Source organism: Polistes fuscatus, unplaced genomic scaffold (assembly GCF_010416935.1).
Source record: "Polistes fuscatus isolate 324 unplaced genomic scaffold, CU_Pfus_HIC Scaffold2, whole genome shotgun sequence".
NCBI lineage: Eukaryota > Metazoa > Arthropoda > Insecta > Hymenoptera > Vespidae > Polistes > Polistes fuscatus.
In genome coordinates this window covers 10,549,119-10,563,494 of record NW_025113096.1, presented here as the reverse complement: position 1 = coordinate 10,563,494, position 14,376 = coordinate 10,549,119, and the positions used below count along the sequence as shown (strand labels likewise).

The following is a 14,376-nucleotide window of genomic DNA, read 5'->3' as shown; positions in this document are numbered from 1 at the left end:
ACATTAGCTCATTTTGATATTATTATAGAATAAAATATATTATAGACATCGTCATGTGTAATAACATATTTTTTTTGACTATGTAACTTAGTAATCTTATATGCTAGACATTAAAAATAAGAAACAAAAATAAAAACACTTTATATTGATGATTACCAGATAAGATTTATTACAGAATTCATAGTATGAATGTAGTTGAACATAAAGTTAGATCGATCCATCTTGTTGATCTATTTCTTTCCAGTAGTTATTACAATTAGATTTCTTCCAGTGACAGTTAGATTAATAATCCACTTCAAAAGGAGTATTGGAATGATGTGACTTCATATTTGGTAATCTTTTTAATATAGTATAAAGATAGAATGCTTTATCGTAGTCTTCTTGCTTCTCTCTCAGATTCCAGCAAGGTTAGGAGGTCGCCTTCACGTACCGGCCCTTTTACATTTCTGATGATTTGTCTATTTTGTTCACCCAAGAATTCAACTTTTACTTGCGTACACTGTCCTTGTGAACCAGTACGACCCAATACTTTAATTACACGGGCTAATACGACTGGTTTATCCATGTTTAATACCACGTGCTTAATGGATTAACTTGGAAATGTTTTAGAAAATATTAACAGCAGCTTGTGCCTCGTGTATTAACTTGAAAGCGTTTCAAGAAAGAGGAAGAGCTGTTTGATTGTGTAGTTAAGATGGAAGTTTCCGCTTAAAGCCTGTCGCTTTATTCTTATGAAACGATTCTAACCATTAGTAACATACAAGTATTACGGCGTTCTGATTGGTCTATAAGAAACGTTGGCATTTATTTTGTATAGCATTTAAGTAAAATACATCTTTTCATAGAATAAATATTATTATATTTTTTAAATGTAAATAATATAGTATTTAAAAATTTAACTAAAGAATTATATATAAAATTTTATTAAAATTTGAGAATAATTAATTTTTATTTTTATTTATATAATTTTGTGTTATTAACATATTCTTGGTTTTACATTGAATTATAATATCTATACATTTTTTGTAATTTTCCTTTTTATAACAACATAATTTCATTTTTAATTTTTAATATTTTGAAAATTGAATTGTATTGCGTGTTATTATTTTTTGTTAAAAATAAGTAACTTTTCAAGATAATGAAATTTACAGGAACAAAACTATTACTTATATTATATATATATATCTATTATTTAAATAGTATTTAAAAGTTATTTTTTTCAAAAACAAAAAGTCACGAATAAAAAAATTTTATTTTATATTTCCGACTTATTTTTTCACGTAGAATTACCTTTTACTTAGTTATATCATCAGTTATATGGGTTATATCAGTTATCCTGTACATGTGTGTGTGAAAATATGAATATAATGAATATTATTCACGTGACTTATTATCGAATATTAGAATATATTTTTTATTATGCAAAAATAAGCTTGAAATGATTTACTGTCATGAATATACGGCATTTAGTTTATATAAATTATTACTTTTACTATAAAATAGTAATATCTGTAAAAATATTTGACTTAATTTGAAACTAACATATATATTTATATATGTTTATAATGTATTATTATAATAAAAGAACAAGTATTTTTTTTAGAAAGAAGCCATTTATACACAATATATTCTTTCTCATAGACATTGCACTACTTTTCTGCATTTTAAATATCAATTATGATATTTTATAATTTGTCATTTTAATTTAAAGTTTGGTTCTCTAATATAATAACTTTGGCGAACCATTAAATATTAAAATAAAATTCAATTCTATAATGTATATAGAAAGAGAAAGAAAAAAAGGTGAAAATTTACACATTGGATATAATTAGATTTTCAACCTTTGTATTCTGCACACACAAAAAGAATATAAAAAACTTTAATTTGATCATATAGTTATAACTATTTAGGCAATAATTATTTTGTTTCAAGTATTTCGATGTATAATAAATGCATTATTCATTTCAGAGAATTTAGCATTTAAAGAAATATTGGAAAAAATAATTTCAAGTCATATCTGATATAAATTACATCTTACGGTACATTTATTGTACCGCAAATACTTGTACTTATTTATTTGGATGCATTTTTTTTTCTATCAAGAGTGGACCCCGAAGCATAAAAACTAAGTCCCAATTATTAAAATGTTCAATTTTACAATATAATTACTTAGTTAACTACACATGTTTCAAACAGCATGAATAACTCTTCATAATCAGTCTAACGTTCACCTTTATTTTTATCTCCTGTACTTTCAACAATACTAGAAGTTGATAAAGCTTCTGAAGAAAAATATAGTGACTCGCAGTACTTTTTTCATACAGGGATTGTTTTTCACATTATTTAATACTCGAGTAGTGTTTTTTATTTGTGTCTTCATTCCGTTATTTCCCAACAAAATTTCCGATCTCTAATATGGAAATATAATTTGCTGGGTACTAAACAGTTGACACTAATATATAACACTGAATGAAATTGTCAATCAACTAATCATATCCACCATAATTTTTACTGCCATAAGTTTGTAGAAAGAGTTTGTCCAGGTAATGCAGTATTATTTGATTTTCCTGCAGTAGTTGAAAAATTCATTCCACTTAAAGACATCTGTGACATTTGCTGCGGCAACTGTAATATTATATAGTTATATAATTTCTTTTTCTTTTTAAATATTATATAGATTATTTATAATCTGTATGTACTTGAGTAACAAAAGATGCTGTAGATTGCTGTTGTTGAGCAGCTAAATTAAAAAATGGGTTGTTTCCAGGTGCTGGTTGAATATTTTGCGTCAACATACCGCTCCATCCATTATTAGTTTGTCCTAATTGCATCATCTATGATAAAGTATATATTAATTATATTGTCCATTTAATATACAGAGCATAAGTTATTATTTTATTTGGATACCATTTGAGACTGAATTGCAACACCAGCATTTGGTACACCATTCATTCGATTAATTTGACTCATATGTACACAACTTCCTAAAGGATTAGTTACTACTCCTCCTATTGAAGAAGGATTTTGTGTAATTTGAGTTTGATTGATTGGTATTTGACTTGGTACAGTCATTTGAGTTGGCATATGATTTAATTGATTGAAGGAACTTTGTGGATTTTGAAAACTGCTTTGTTGTTGGCCATAAGCAACTACACCTGGTACTTGTTGCTTGTATTGTAAAGATTGTTGATTGTACATACCACCTAGAATAAAGTAGTTTGAAGATTAAATTGTATATTATTTCTAATATAAAAAATATAATATATACAGGGTGATTCACTAACTCTTGCCATCAAAATAGCTCCGAAAGTATGATAGTAGCAAAAAAGTTTATAGAACAAAAGTTACATGAAAAATTTGGGAGTATAATATGGCGTCAGTTTGTTTTTGCTAGGTTTAGCCGAAATTTAAGGGTCAAGTTTGTTTTTTTAAATGGAATGCTATGTTTTCGTACTTATTTTCTGATAGCAGCTGTCATGGCGAATCCAACGATGTGCAACATTAAATATAGTAAATATTTATTAAATACGGCGTATTCACCAAACCTGACTATGTCCGACTGTTCTGTCCTTTGTCGGACACCTAAAGGATGACGTAATTCTGACGCACTCATGACGTAAGCACAACGTGGTACACGTAGCCGCTGTATTGCGGCTAGCTTTGGTTCGTTAGACCTTTTTTGACCTTCAAATATCTTAATTTTGCACATCGTTGGATTCGATGACAGCCGCTATCAGAAAATAAGTACCAAAACATAGCATTCCATTTAAAAACAGACTTGACCCTTAAATCTCGGAAGCGACTAAACCTAGCAAAAACAAACTGACGTCATATTATACTCCCGAATTTTTCATGTAACTTTTGTTCTATAAACTTTTTTGCTACTATCATACTTTCGGAGCTATTTTGGTGGCAAGAGTTAGTGAATCACTCTATATATGTAAATTTAAAAGAATTTTACAGTACCAGAAACTCCATATATTTGTTGTTGTTGAGGGTTTGGTGTACCATATAATGCTAAAATACTGTCTTTAGTCATTTTACTTTTTTCTTGAGACAATGGAACTGGCTGGTCGAAGAAGTTCTCTTCTTCACTTTTATTTGTTGTTGTTTCATTTGTAGTATTATTATCAGTCGTGGATGTGGATGTTGGTGGTGCAGATAAAAATGAGGAAAAGATATCATCTCCAGATCCATTTGCATTTGGTTGATTGGTAGCTGGAGCATCTAAAGATAAAAATTTTAACAAATATTGTATATGCATTTTATTAAATAAACTAACTTACCAAGGCCTAATAGATCTAGTGTTGCAGTGTTACTTGTTCTTCCTAATTTTGGACTGACAGAACTTAATGGTTTTGGTAGCTGTGGTACTACTTCTGGTTTTTTTACAGGTGGCAGTACAGCTTGATTGGTGCTGGATTTTGATCCTTCTTTTTTTCGTTTGCGTTGCTTTTCAGCTTCTTCCTCAAGTTCCTTATCCCAATTTACCTATTTGTGATAATAAAATGTTAAAAAAAGAACTAAGAAAATACTTCGTTATTTCTAGTTTTATATGTACCAATAAAAAATGCCTATTTTTTATTATTTATATTTAAATAAAAAGATAAGTCTGTGTGTTATTATTTAAATATATCTATTATATTTTACCTTTGGTAAAGGAGGCGGTACCCATTCTCTTGCAATATATTTTTTATGTTCATATTTCGCGCGTATAAAACTTTCTAAACTACAATCCGTTTGAGGCCTCCGAAAACTATCTGGAAGATTAGCTTCGTAGACTGCACGTGCACGTGAATTTCCCATTTGTTGTAAACTCTGTTAAAATAGAAATTACAAATTAGAAATTAAAAATGTAATAAATTTGAATACTTTAAATGTTATAATAATAGACACAAGTTTTGTTTACATTTCATTCTTTTGTTATTTGGGAGTATTATGTTATCGTGAAAGATCGAAATTGGAGAATGTTAAGATTCACAGGGTTGCTTGGTGTATGTCCGAAATATTAATATATAAGAATAAACCTAATTATTAGGTCTTTCACTGACGTATTTGGTACATGTTGACAAGCGACCATATGACATTCTCCAATTTTAGTTTTTCACATAACATTATATACATATGTCTGTTATTAACATGTTCACTACCACAGGAGAAGAAATTTATTTTTCCAAAATTTATTTTTCACATTGATTACCATTACAAATTTGTGGCGCTGAACTTTCAATGAAAATTGGTGTGTTAAATATGTGACACTAGTAGCGAGTGTGTTAAGTTTCACGAAAAGAGTTGAGTTATTATTGGAATGAAAAAATATATATTTAAAAATATACTTATTATACTTTTTATTATAATTCTTAAAAAAACAAATTTAAGGAAATAAATGCAAAAGTTATACAAGTTACTTGCAATAAATAATTTTGTAAAAGATTTATATTAGAATATAAAAAAAATTATAAGCATACCACAACTTGCTCGGGTGTCCATGTATCTAAGTTAACAGATTTAACTTTGCTTATATGAACTCCAAGATTTCTATGTATTCCAGCACAACGAATACATAAAAATATACCTAAATTCCAACTGGCCCATCTTGGCCCTGGAAAAATACAAATGACAATGCACATACATTTCTAATTTTATTGTAATATAGTATAAAGACATTGTGATAATTTCAATATACTTTAATTAGTTAAGGAAAACAAAAATATAGAAAGTATATAAAGAAGACTATAAAATTGATCATTACATTCATGTAATATCTTTCTAGAATCAAAGAAAATGTGTTGTGTGTGCATGCGCGCGCGTGTGTATGTGCTAAACTGACAATGTCACAATAATTTTGATAGACGTCAAAATGAGTAGGTAACATTAAAAAAAAGATAATACCAATAGGACTATAATCTTAATAGGAATAAATAAAAACTTTTCTTGATTTCTACGTCAAGATAATTTGATGTGACATTATCGCGTTATTACTGTCAATCAGTAAGTTTGTAGGGAAGAAATTAAAAATCCATAATTCGTCTTGAAAAAGCGAACGCAGAACTAGGTCGAAGGAAACTAACGAAATCGATGATTTCGGTAATAGAAACGTCATTAGATTGATAAGTGATGAAAAAAAAACGTTAAAAGGAAAAAGAATTTCGGGTCGTTAATTCGTAAAATATTTCCTGAAGAAATTTTTGACGATAAACGAACCTTTTGCATCGCAGTCAACACAGTACTTGTTGTCCTCGTCTCTTAACATTTGATTTAAGAGGTTTTGACATTTGTCTTGAATTTGTTTGGCACGTTCTTTCTCAAGACGGGACGTCATTTTTCTTGCGTTTATTTCACCTAATGACTTCTCACTTTATACGACTTCAAAACAATATTTTTTCTTTCCCGACGCGGACATGCACCAGCGAACAGTCCAATGGTATTGTATGGTGCAATGGCCCAACAAACGCCCCCAATCGTTCTTACTGTCAATTACGAAAACGTCACTAATTTTCGAAGGATCTCATTGGCCCTTTAAATGATTATAATCATTAAGTGATATAATGGTAGTGCTACACATAACACATTTATTTTATCAGTCTTATGGTCTATGTTTTTTGTTATATTTTAGTATAGTTAGCTAATCTAGTTTTTGTTACGTATTTCTTTTTGGTGCTGTTATACGTTAGGTTAGTGCTACGTGGCGCTGTAAGATGATTGGTAGATTCAAGAAGGACAAACCAATTGCGTGCTTTGTTTTTGTCTGGCGCGGTATATGTACTTTTTTTGAAATTTCAAATTATATAAATGTATGTAATAATTTAAATAATATTACATTTTTACATTATTGCCTTTTTAAAATGACTATATTAATTTCTAATAATTCTAATATATTTTGATTTTTTAAAAGTGTTGTTTTTTTTAATCTTCTACTGGATCAATTCATTAATTTTATGCTTAATGCGTATGCATTTACCTATTCATCATAAAAGATATCTCTAATGTGATCTTTTAAATGAAGGTAAATAATTTGAGGTGTATGCGTTATGACAATATTGTTCCGAAGAAATTTATCAAATATGTGATGATCTCTATGTGATTATTCGTCCATGTATCAAGTAAAAGTATTTATTATTAGATCTTGCATTTTAAATTATTCTTCAAGTCGTTATAAAGTCACCTTCCAGTAACGTTAACAGTGATAAAAAATAACAAGAAATGAACGTAATCATTCCATTTCTTGTAATTCTTAAATAAATAAAAAAATGTATTGTATTGAACATTTTGCAATTAGTGTAAATTTTGTGATCATTGAAGAATGATAAAATTAGAGATGGGTCAAGGTTGATGTAACGAGTATTTTATAAGTATAAATATCGCGTGCCACTTGTAATTGTAATTGCTTCGAAAAGAAACATTATTTTTACATAGTGACGATTTACGATCAACAGCTGCTGTTTCCCTTGACATTTTTATCTTTATATTTTCATAGCATTATCCTTCGACTTTGTAGTTGTCCCTTTATAGATGATAAAAACCTCGTTATTGGTTATTGAGACCTTCCTCGTTTTGCTATTCCCGATACGTATGTACATATTTATTTGACTCAAGATTCGTATCATAGATTTCAAAGTGTTTCATTGTTTCGACCCTTTAACGCTTGCTCAAATTATTTATCTAACCCCGTTTGGAGAAGACGAAGTCGTCCTCGAGGTAGACAGAGAAATGTGATATTTTTGAAACTGTTTTGCTAGAAAGGTTATATGATGGGAGAAGGAAGCTTCATTATATTCAAGGTGTAAAGCAATAGGTAGTTCTAGTTTTGTAGTAGTAGTCTTCGCGTCGTCGAAAGAGAGTGATCGTACCACTAACTAAATTTACGTGTAGGAGTTTGAACATTTTATTCCGAGATTGATTTATATTACTACGTAATTGTTTAAAAATTAATTTTCAAACTCTGAATGATAATATACTACGTTGAATATGCGTAGAATTTGTAATTGTGAAGTTACATTCTTCCCAACAAGTGTAAAAGTTCAATCAAGAAAACAGGAAGAAAGGAAAGAGAATCATTTCATAAAGGTAACATTGATCAATAGCACATTTTTCTGGTTTAAAGCTACATTCAAACTTTGATTCAATTTTCGCTTTTGTTACTTTTCCAATTGATTTCTTGACCTTCTATATCTCATCGATGCATTTATACAACCTTAATTTTGAAACTTTGTGAAAAAATTAAATTTTCATTGGGAAGATCTATTCTCGAAGATTTTTTTTTTTCAGGACATCACTGCAACCTGAAAAATGGCTACCATTCATTCATACCAGAAAAGAGGGCTTAACTTGAATGCACTGGATCCCGGACACGTTTCATTATCGTCTGCATTTCAGTACTGTAAAAATTATTGTTGTAATATGTAAAAAAAAAGGGGAGAAGAAAGAAAATGAAAAAGAAAAGAAATAATATGAGCTATAATTCCCAATTTATTTTCGCGATTATTTTCAATAAAAAATACACGGGCATTTTCACGGTCGTTCAAACTCCTACAGCCCCTTAAGTCAGTAACATTACGCGTTAACGACGAAAGAAATACGATCGGATGAAAGAAAAGAACGGTGCTCGATCTTCCTACTCGTAAATCATTCTAATTGTTTGTTGTACATGTCCAAAGATAGTCTATGTGGTATTCGCAATGTTTCTTATCAAGCTCGAATTTTCATTAATCTCAACGACGTCCAATGGACTCGAGTACATTTGAAAGGAAACATAATCGCGGCTTTACTTCCAGCTTACAGTACTTCTTATCTGTATTGAAGTTTCAGAATTTTGTTCTATTTGGATTTTTATTAATATGATCATAAAAAGTTCATATATATATATATATATATATATATGATCGTTAATAAAACGCATAATAAATGTATGTATGTTTTACGGTTAATTTATTAATAATAAATTCGCTATTATACGCCTATATTTCATATCTCTTTTTTATCTTTATTTTTTTTTTATATTATTTATATAAATTACTGTACAATATACGTAAAATAGATATAATCGTTTTGTTTGGGGATCAATAGAAAAGAAAACAACATGTTAAGAATTAAGTGCTAATAACTTCATTTCTGGTCTAGTAGCGTATTAGAAAAAAACTACCCATTTATCGTACTAATACTTTTACTAAACTTTTATTTCTGTTACTATTATCGAAATATTTAATTATTCAAGGGCGTATTAGAATTATTATCATATTATATGAATTTTTCAGAATACGTTTCATAAGAGAGAACTCTATTGAATCTGGAAGAATGGTAGGATTGACTCATGACATAAAACCTTTTCTACAAGCATCGAGACTTTTTGGATGTGGACCACACGTTATAACCGATGAAGATATTTTAGTGACTAAACGTGGCATGATATATACGTTTTTGTGGATGTCCATATATTTGAGTACCTGTATCATCGGTCTCTATTTAATAATCATTGATACCGACGTCGAATACAAGAGCTTTTTGTTGACTCTTGCGAGAACAAGTCTATCCTACATTTGTCTTTTCACTGATGCTATTCTCTCGATTGCCTGGAATGGGAAAATTCGTGCTGCCTTCGCCCAATTACGAAACTTCGATCGCACTACCAGATTTAATGAACGTCCAACTAAAAGCAATAATGCACGTCGCAAATGTCAAGCTTTAGTCTTAATTACTTTCTTGGTTTGGTTTGCCGTTGGATATACAAGCTACTGGTAAGATCCTCGGGAAACCCTTTTCTTACGATATTTTGATGCTCCATGACGTTTCATGGTTTGGAAATTACTAGCAACATTATATTTTTTCTTTCTTTCTTTCTTACTTTTTTATTTATTTCTTTTTAATTATTTTTTACTTTCATTCGTTAATCTACAACGTTGGCTACGTTTTAACACGGAAATCGACGTTAAATGCGTGTTTAATAATTTCTAATATAAATGATAAGATCGTACGATATAAGATAAAGTTAATACACAGAAATAAATATAGATATATAAATTCACCGTGAATATTTTCCTTAACAGTTGTGACAATGCATTTTTTAATAATCTATTATAATATATTTTTTCTTGTACGTATTTTGTTATTTTTATATTACAACAAGTTATTTCTATTTTTATTTCTGTATTTGTGTCAAATTTTATTAGATAGACGTATTAACTTTTAACTTATAATGTAATATTTTTATTTTCTGTGAATCGTGTGTATTTTTATTATATTTTCTATTCTTTTTTTCTTTATTAAATAAGCTCGAACACGAAATCAAAAGGAAGAAATTATAGTGAGTATATGTGTGTGTGGGTGTACGTGTATGTATGTGCACAGTTGCGAAGAATCTGCCCCGATGTTTAATGGCATTACTTATGGGTTGGTGAACGCGGCGATATCAATGCAGCTACTGAAATTTGTTGGGTTGTCCTTCGTCCTCTATCAAAGGTTTCGAAGGCTCTGTGAGATACTATTACTTCCTGAAGGTAAGTTCATTTCCTGTACAATTTTTTTTTATCTTTTATCGAGAATATTCTCTGTTAGTTTATTAACTTCTCTCATTTATCACGTGTTAAGGTCCCCTATACACGTTGAAATATATTGCGATGTATGAAACTTGCATTAGTTTCCTGAATTATATTTATATATGTGCCCATATATATAATTATGACCAAATTGTTAATATTTATTATATATTAATATAATTATTTATATCAAGCCACAAAATAGAAAGCATTGATTTTAAGAATTATTTTATATTACAATTATTTATATTAAAAAATAAATTATAAAATAAATTGTTTTTTTTTTTTAAGCTTAGTTTACTGTATAAATTATCGGTATTTATATGAGTCGCATATTTGTCAAATCGATTAACACTATAAAATAAAAAGTAAAGAAATTTGATAAAGTTACATAGATTGCTATATATTTTACATTATATATATTGTTATTTAATGGTTTTTAGAGCTTATTATTATAATAGATTATTTTGCATTCTGATTTATTTTACGTAAGAAAAGTTAATCACCAATTAAGTATTTTGGCATTAAAATTTAAATAAAATTTAAAAAATAGAGCTTAATCACTTTGGGTTGTGAACGGCTCATATATTTTCCTTCATATTACTGATTCTTCACGCAAGTTTATCGCATGATGCCAATGTTGAAACACATGCTTATTCCGTACATTTCCAGATGCAAGTTACTTTTGATGCTGATTCGTCGACGACGATTCTAACTAAATACATATATTGCAATATCTATCATGAAATTTAGGAATAGAGATGCATGTATATATCGCAACATATTTCAACGTATATAGGGCTCATTATGGTCGATTTAAAATATAAAATAAGAATATGAGATTTTTTCCCTTGCTTTCTTTTTTCTTGTTTTTTTTTCTCATTTACAAATTTCTATTTTTTTTTTCATAAGTACATACAAATAAATACATACATACATACCAATACCATCTGGTTTCTACTTACACGATAACCAGTCGAGTGCTATCGTTTTCCTCGAGTTCAAAGAAAGCTTCCGAGCTCGTTTCTAGGTTGACATGTAATCGATTACACCCTTTAATGTCCTACACTCGTAACATCGATATATATCAAGTATCGTCAACGAAGAGTTAATGTGCTAGACATTAGTTTCATTAACAATCTAAGTTTCACCCTTTTAAGTTTATTTGATATTTTCCATGGTTATTCGATTTTATATACAAGATAACGTGTAATAAAGTAGATGTTTCACTTTAAATTTTAATTTTATTTCGTTTTTGTTACTATTCCATGAAACAATAAATTTCAATTAACAATTAATTTGAAACGACTTTATTAAATTATCGTCAGGGTAAAATTATGAAATACCATAATTTTATATACCGTAAGTCTATTGTATAAATATTTCCAATTATATATATATATATATATACATACATGTATCCTGATAATAAGAAAAGATACATACAGTGTACAACAGTACTTGAACGCAATCAATTTTTTGTTATTGCATTATAATTTTGTTCATAATAAAAAAACAACACATACGTGATTGGATATAATATTAAGATACTTTCTGTAATTAACAACAGTATTAATTTTATTAACATAATTAATAATATTTATTAAATAATCTGTATGTTAAATTTCAATTCAATATGTTGATATTTATTATATAAACATTTTGTTAAATCTTTATCTTTATGCGGAGTCATGCATGTTAACATTGGATTCCATTCTTTTCCGTATTTTAAAATATGAGTCTCTTTTGTATATGTTACCGGCAACGTTTGAAATCCGGCATTCTATAGAATGCCTAGTCATTGTGTATAATGCTTAAAACTAGCTGGCAATGTATGAAACGTATTCATATTTCACACATTTTTTAGGCATTCGATAGGATGCCAAATGAGAAACTGACAAAGTATGAAATGCATCTCCGATTCGTTTCAAATATCACGTGGCAAGGCACACGTGACTTTTAACGCGCGCCTCAGCTTTAAAATTTGTCAGTTGCACTTTGCGGTTTGTTCGGGAGTGTAAAAATACGCAATTTTACTTAAATTTTTAAAAAAATTAAAAAAAAAATTTAAAAAAAAGAGACTATTTTTATATTTAAATTGAATAACTTTTTATTTTTTAAGTTATATGGCAAACCTTATTTAATGTTTATTATTTAATATTGCAGATGGAAAGATCATGGTGGTGGATCAAGCGAGAATGAACTTTCGTTTGGAAGAAATATGGTGGTTACATTGCTGTTTGTCGAACGCTACTCAAACAGTTAATTCAGTTTATGAAGCTTCACTTTTCTTTTGGATCATCAGTATGTCTTTTAATACTCTTTCAAGACTTTACACAATCAATGGACACAATCAATTGCCGACTCTATTACTTGTACGAGAATCCTTGTTAATTTCTGCTTGCGTTGGGAATCTATTTTTGATCATAGCGATTTGTCATGCTACTGCATCTCAGGTAAGTTATATCTGCAGCTAACTGATGTAAGTTAAAAAAACAAAGTTTTCTTACAATTTACATATGAAAATATATTATTGTGTCTCATTTTGATCTTTTCAGGCAAATGAGGTTGGAAAAATAGCCTTTTCACCACTTTCTTCCGTTATTGGAAAACGAAATTTCACACAGGTGAGAACTATTGTAAAATTGGATTCTGTTCGTTCTCAAACGTCTGTTCAAATGTTAAAGTTACCACAAGAATGAGATCAAAGATCTTTCAAGTTTGAATTTTCAAGACCGTTCTTATTCAATGTATTATTTGTTTACTCCATAATTATCTTAGTTTCTTATTATCTAATTGTAAACAAATAATTAGAACGAAGAGCTATTTTGATCAAAGCGTTTCTTCTCCAAGACGTTTCTGTTTTCGTAATTCTCTCTCTCTCTCTCTGAAACCGTATCGATTTGCTTCTCGTAATTATAGGATAACATCGAGGCTGCTGCATATTTTCAGCTAAGGAAAGTCTATTTTTTCGCTGCTGCTGGTATGATTCGCATCGATCTGTCTCTTCTTCTTTCGGTAAGACGATAAAAGACTGAGAAGGTTAATTTAACTAACAATAAGTTGTCCTCTTCCCAACCCCTCCTCTTTCTCCTCTATATACACCCATATATACATATTTCTAATTATTTTCTCATTCACAATCGATAAATGTATTACTTTGACTTTTATAGATAGCTTCGGGAATAATGACATATCTGGTGATCTTGCATGCCAATAACGTGTGATCTCCAACATCGAAGATGAACTTCCACTCTGATTCCCATTCTTTGATTAATTTCCACGTGACAGATTGCTTTGTTGTCATTTTATTGATATAACCAGTATTATACAAAAGAACTACGAGTAGCTGGAAAGAATAAAGTGGAAAGGATAATTAAATCGATTAATATTTAATCGGAACTAATCGTTCGATCAAATTATCGTCCAATTTTTATTGTATGCATTTTTTATTTTATATTTATATAAATATATCATATATATAATAAGTATGTGAAAAAGGGAGTGCTTTTATTTCAAGAACTGCGAAAAGAATAGACGCTTTGTCGTTATTAAAATGATTGTTAGATAAAAATCGCAAAGAGCAAAATTCAATAGAATTGTGAATTTCTAAGAATTCAGTCCAGAACAATAAGAGAATGGAATAAGAGGAAGAACTTTGAAAAGAGCTGACAAAGTATAGAAATGAGGAGGGTTAGAGTTGACGTAGTTTCAAGATTGGTTTTTGCCATCGACGTTGGAGACGACGATATATTGAAATAATAAGATAGACATTTATGTGTGAATTTCTCAGTTTCCGCCTTTATTTCTCTTACGTGTAGAAATTGTTGAAATTGTTTAGAAA

General features: G+C 29.1%; 3 protein-coding genes across 3 annotated transcripts; 1 reads left to right on the top strand and 2 right to left on the bottom strand.

Annotated features, from left to right (window-relative positions):
• Positions 1 to 145: 145 nt before the first annotated feature.
• LOC122516156 (40S ribosomal protein S28) lies at positions 146 to 718 on the bottom strand. Its single transcript, XM_043633739.1, has one exon. The coding sequence runs from the start codon at positions 563 to 565 to the stop codon at positions 368 to 370; it is 198 nt and encodes a 65-aa protein (XP_043489674.1). The 5' UTR covers positions 566 to 718; the 3' UTR covers positions 146 to 367.
• A 672-nt stretch (positions 719 to 1,390) lies between these two features.
• On the bottom strand, positions 1,391 to 6,591 carry LOC122516379 (stromal membrane-associated protein 1). The gene is made up of 8 exons (XM_043634136.1): positions 6,205 to 6,591; positions 5,469 to 5,602; positions 4,651 to 4,818; positions 4,287 to 4,491; positions 3,967 to 4,227; positions 2,908 to 3,203; positions 2,700 to 2,834; positions 1,391 to 2,625 (listed from the first exon to the last, which is right to left on the bottom strand). Exons 1-8 carry the CDS (start codon positions 6,320 to 6,322, stop codon positions 2,509 to 2,511), a joined length of 1,434 nt encoding a protein of 477 aa, XP_043490071.1. The 5' UTR covers positions 6,323 to 6,591; the 3' UTR covers positions 1,391 to 2,508.
• Positions 5,649 to 13,890, top strand: LOC122517236. Its single transcript, XM_043635684.1, has 9 exons — positions 5,649 to 5,864; positions 7,977 to 8,067; positions 8,269 to 8,375; positions 9,255 to 9,734; positions 10,345 to 10,493; positions 12,699 to 12,988; positions 13,091 to 13,159; positions 13,455 to 13,550; positions 13,706 to 13,890. The coding sequence occupies exons 3-9, from the start codon at positions 8,290 to 8,292 to the stop codon at positions 13,757 to 13,759; spliced, it is 1,224 nt and encodes a 407-aa protein (XP_043491619.1). The 5' UTR covers positions 5,649 to 5,864; positions 7,977 to 8,067; positions 8,269 to 8,289; the 3' UTR covers positions 13,760 to 13,890.
• Positions 13,891 to 14,376: the final 486 nt, after the last annotated feature.

Bases quoted from the DNA above. Each gene is read 5' to 3' on its own strand.
- LOC122516156 (XM_043633739.1), bottom strand. From the start codon at position 565: ATGGATAAACCAGTCGTATTAGCCCGTGTAATTAAAGTATTGGGTCGT.
- LOC122516379 (XM_043634136.1), bottom strand. From the start codon at position 6,322: ATGACGTCCCGTCTTGAGAAAGAACGTGCCAAACAAATTCAAGACAAA. The intron at 5,603-6,204 runs GTTCGTTTATCG...GTATTTTTCCAG, and splicing joins TGTTGACTGCGATGCAAAAG to GGCCAAGATGGGCCAGTTGG. The intron at 2,835-2,907 runs GTATCCAAATAA...ACTTTATCATAG, and splicing joins TTGCAATTCAGTCTCAAATG to ATGATGCAATTAGGACAAAC.
- LOC122517236 (XM_043635684.1), top strand. From the start codon at position 8,290: ATGGCTACCATTCATTCATACCAGAAAAGAGGGCTTAACTTGAATGCA. The intron at 12,989-13,090 runs GTAAGTTATATC...TGATCTTTTCAG, and splicing joins GTCATGCTACTGCATCTCAG to GCAAATGAGGTTGGAAAAAT. The intron at 13,551-13,705 runs GTAAGACGATAA...TGACTTTTATAG, and splicing joins ATCTGTCTCTTCTTCTTTCG to ATAGCTTCGGGAATAATGAC.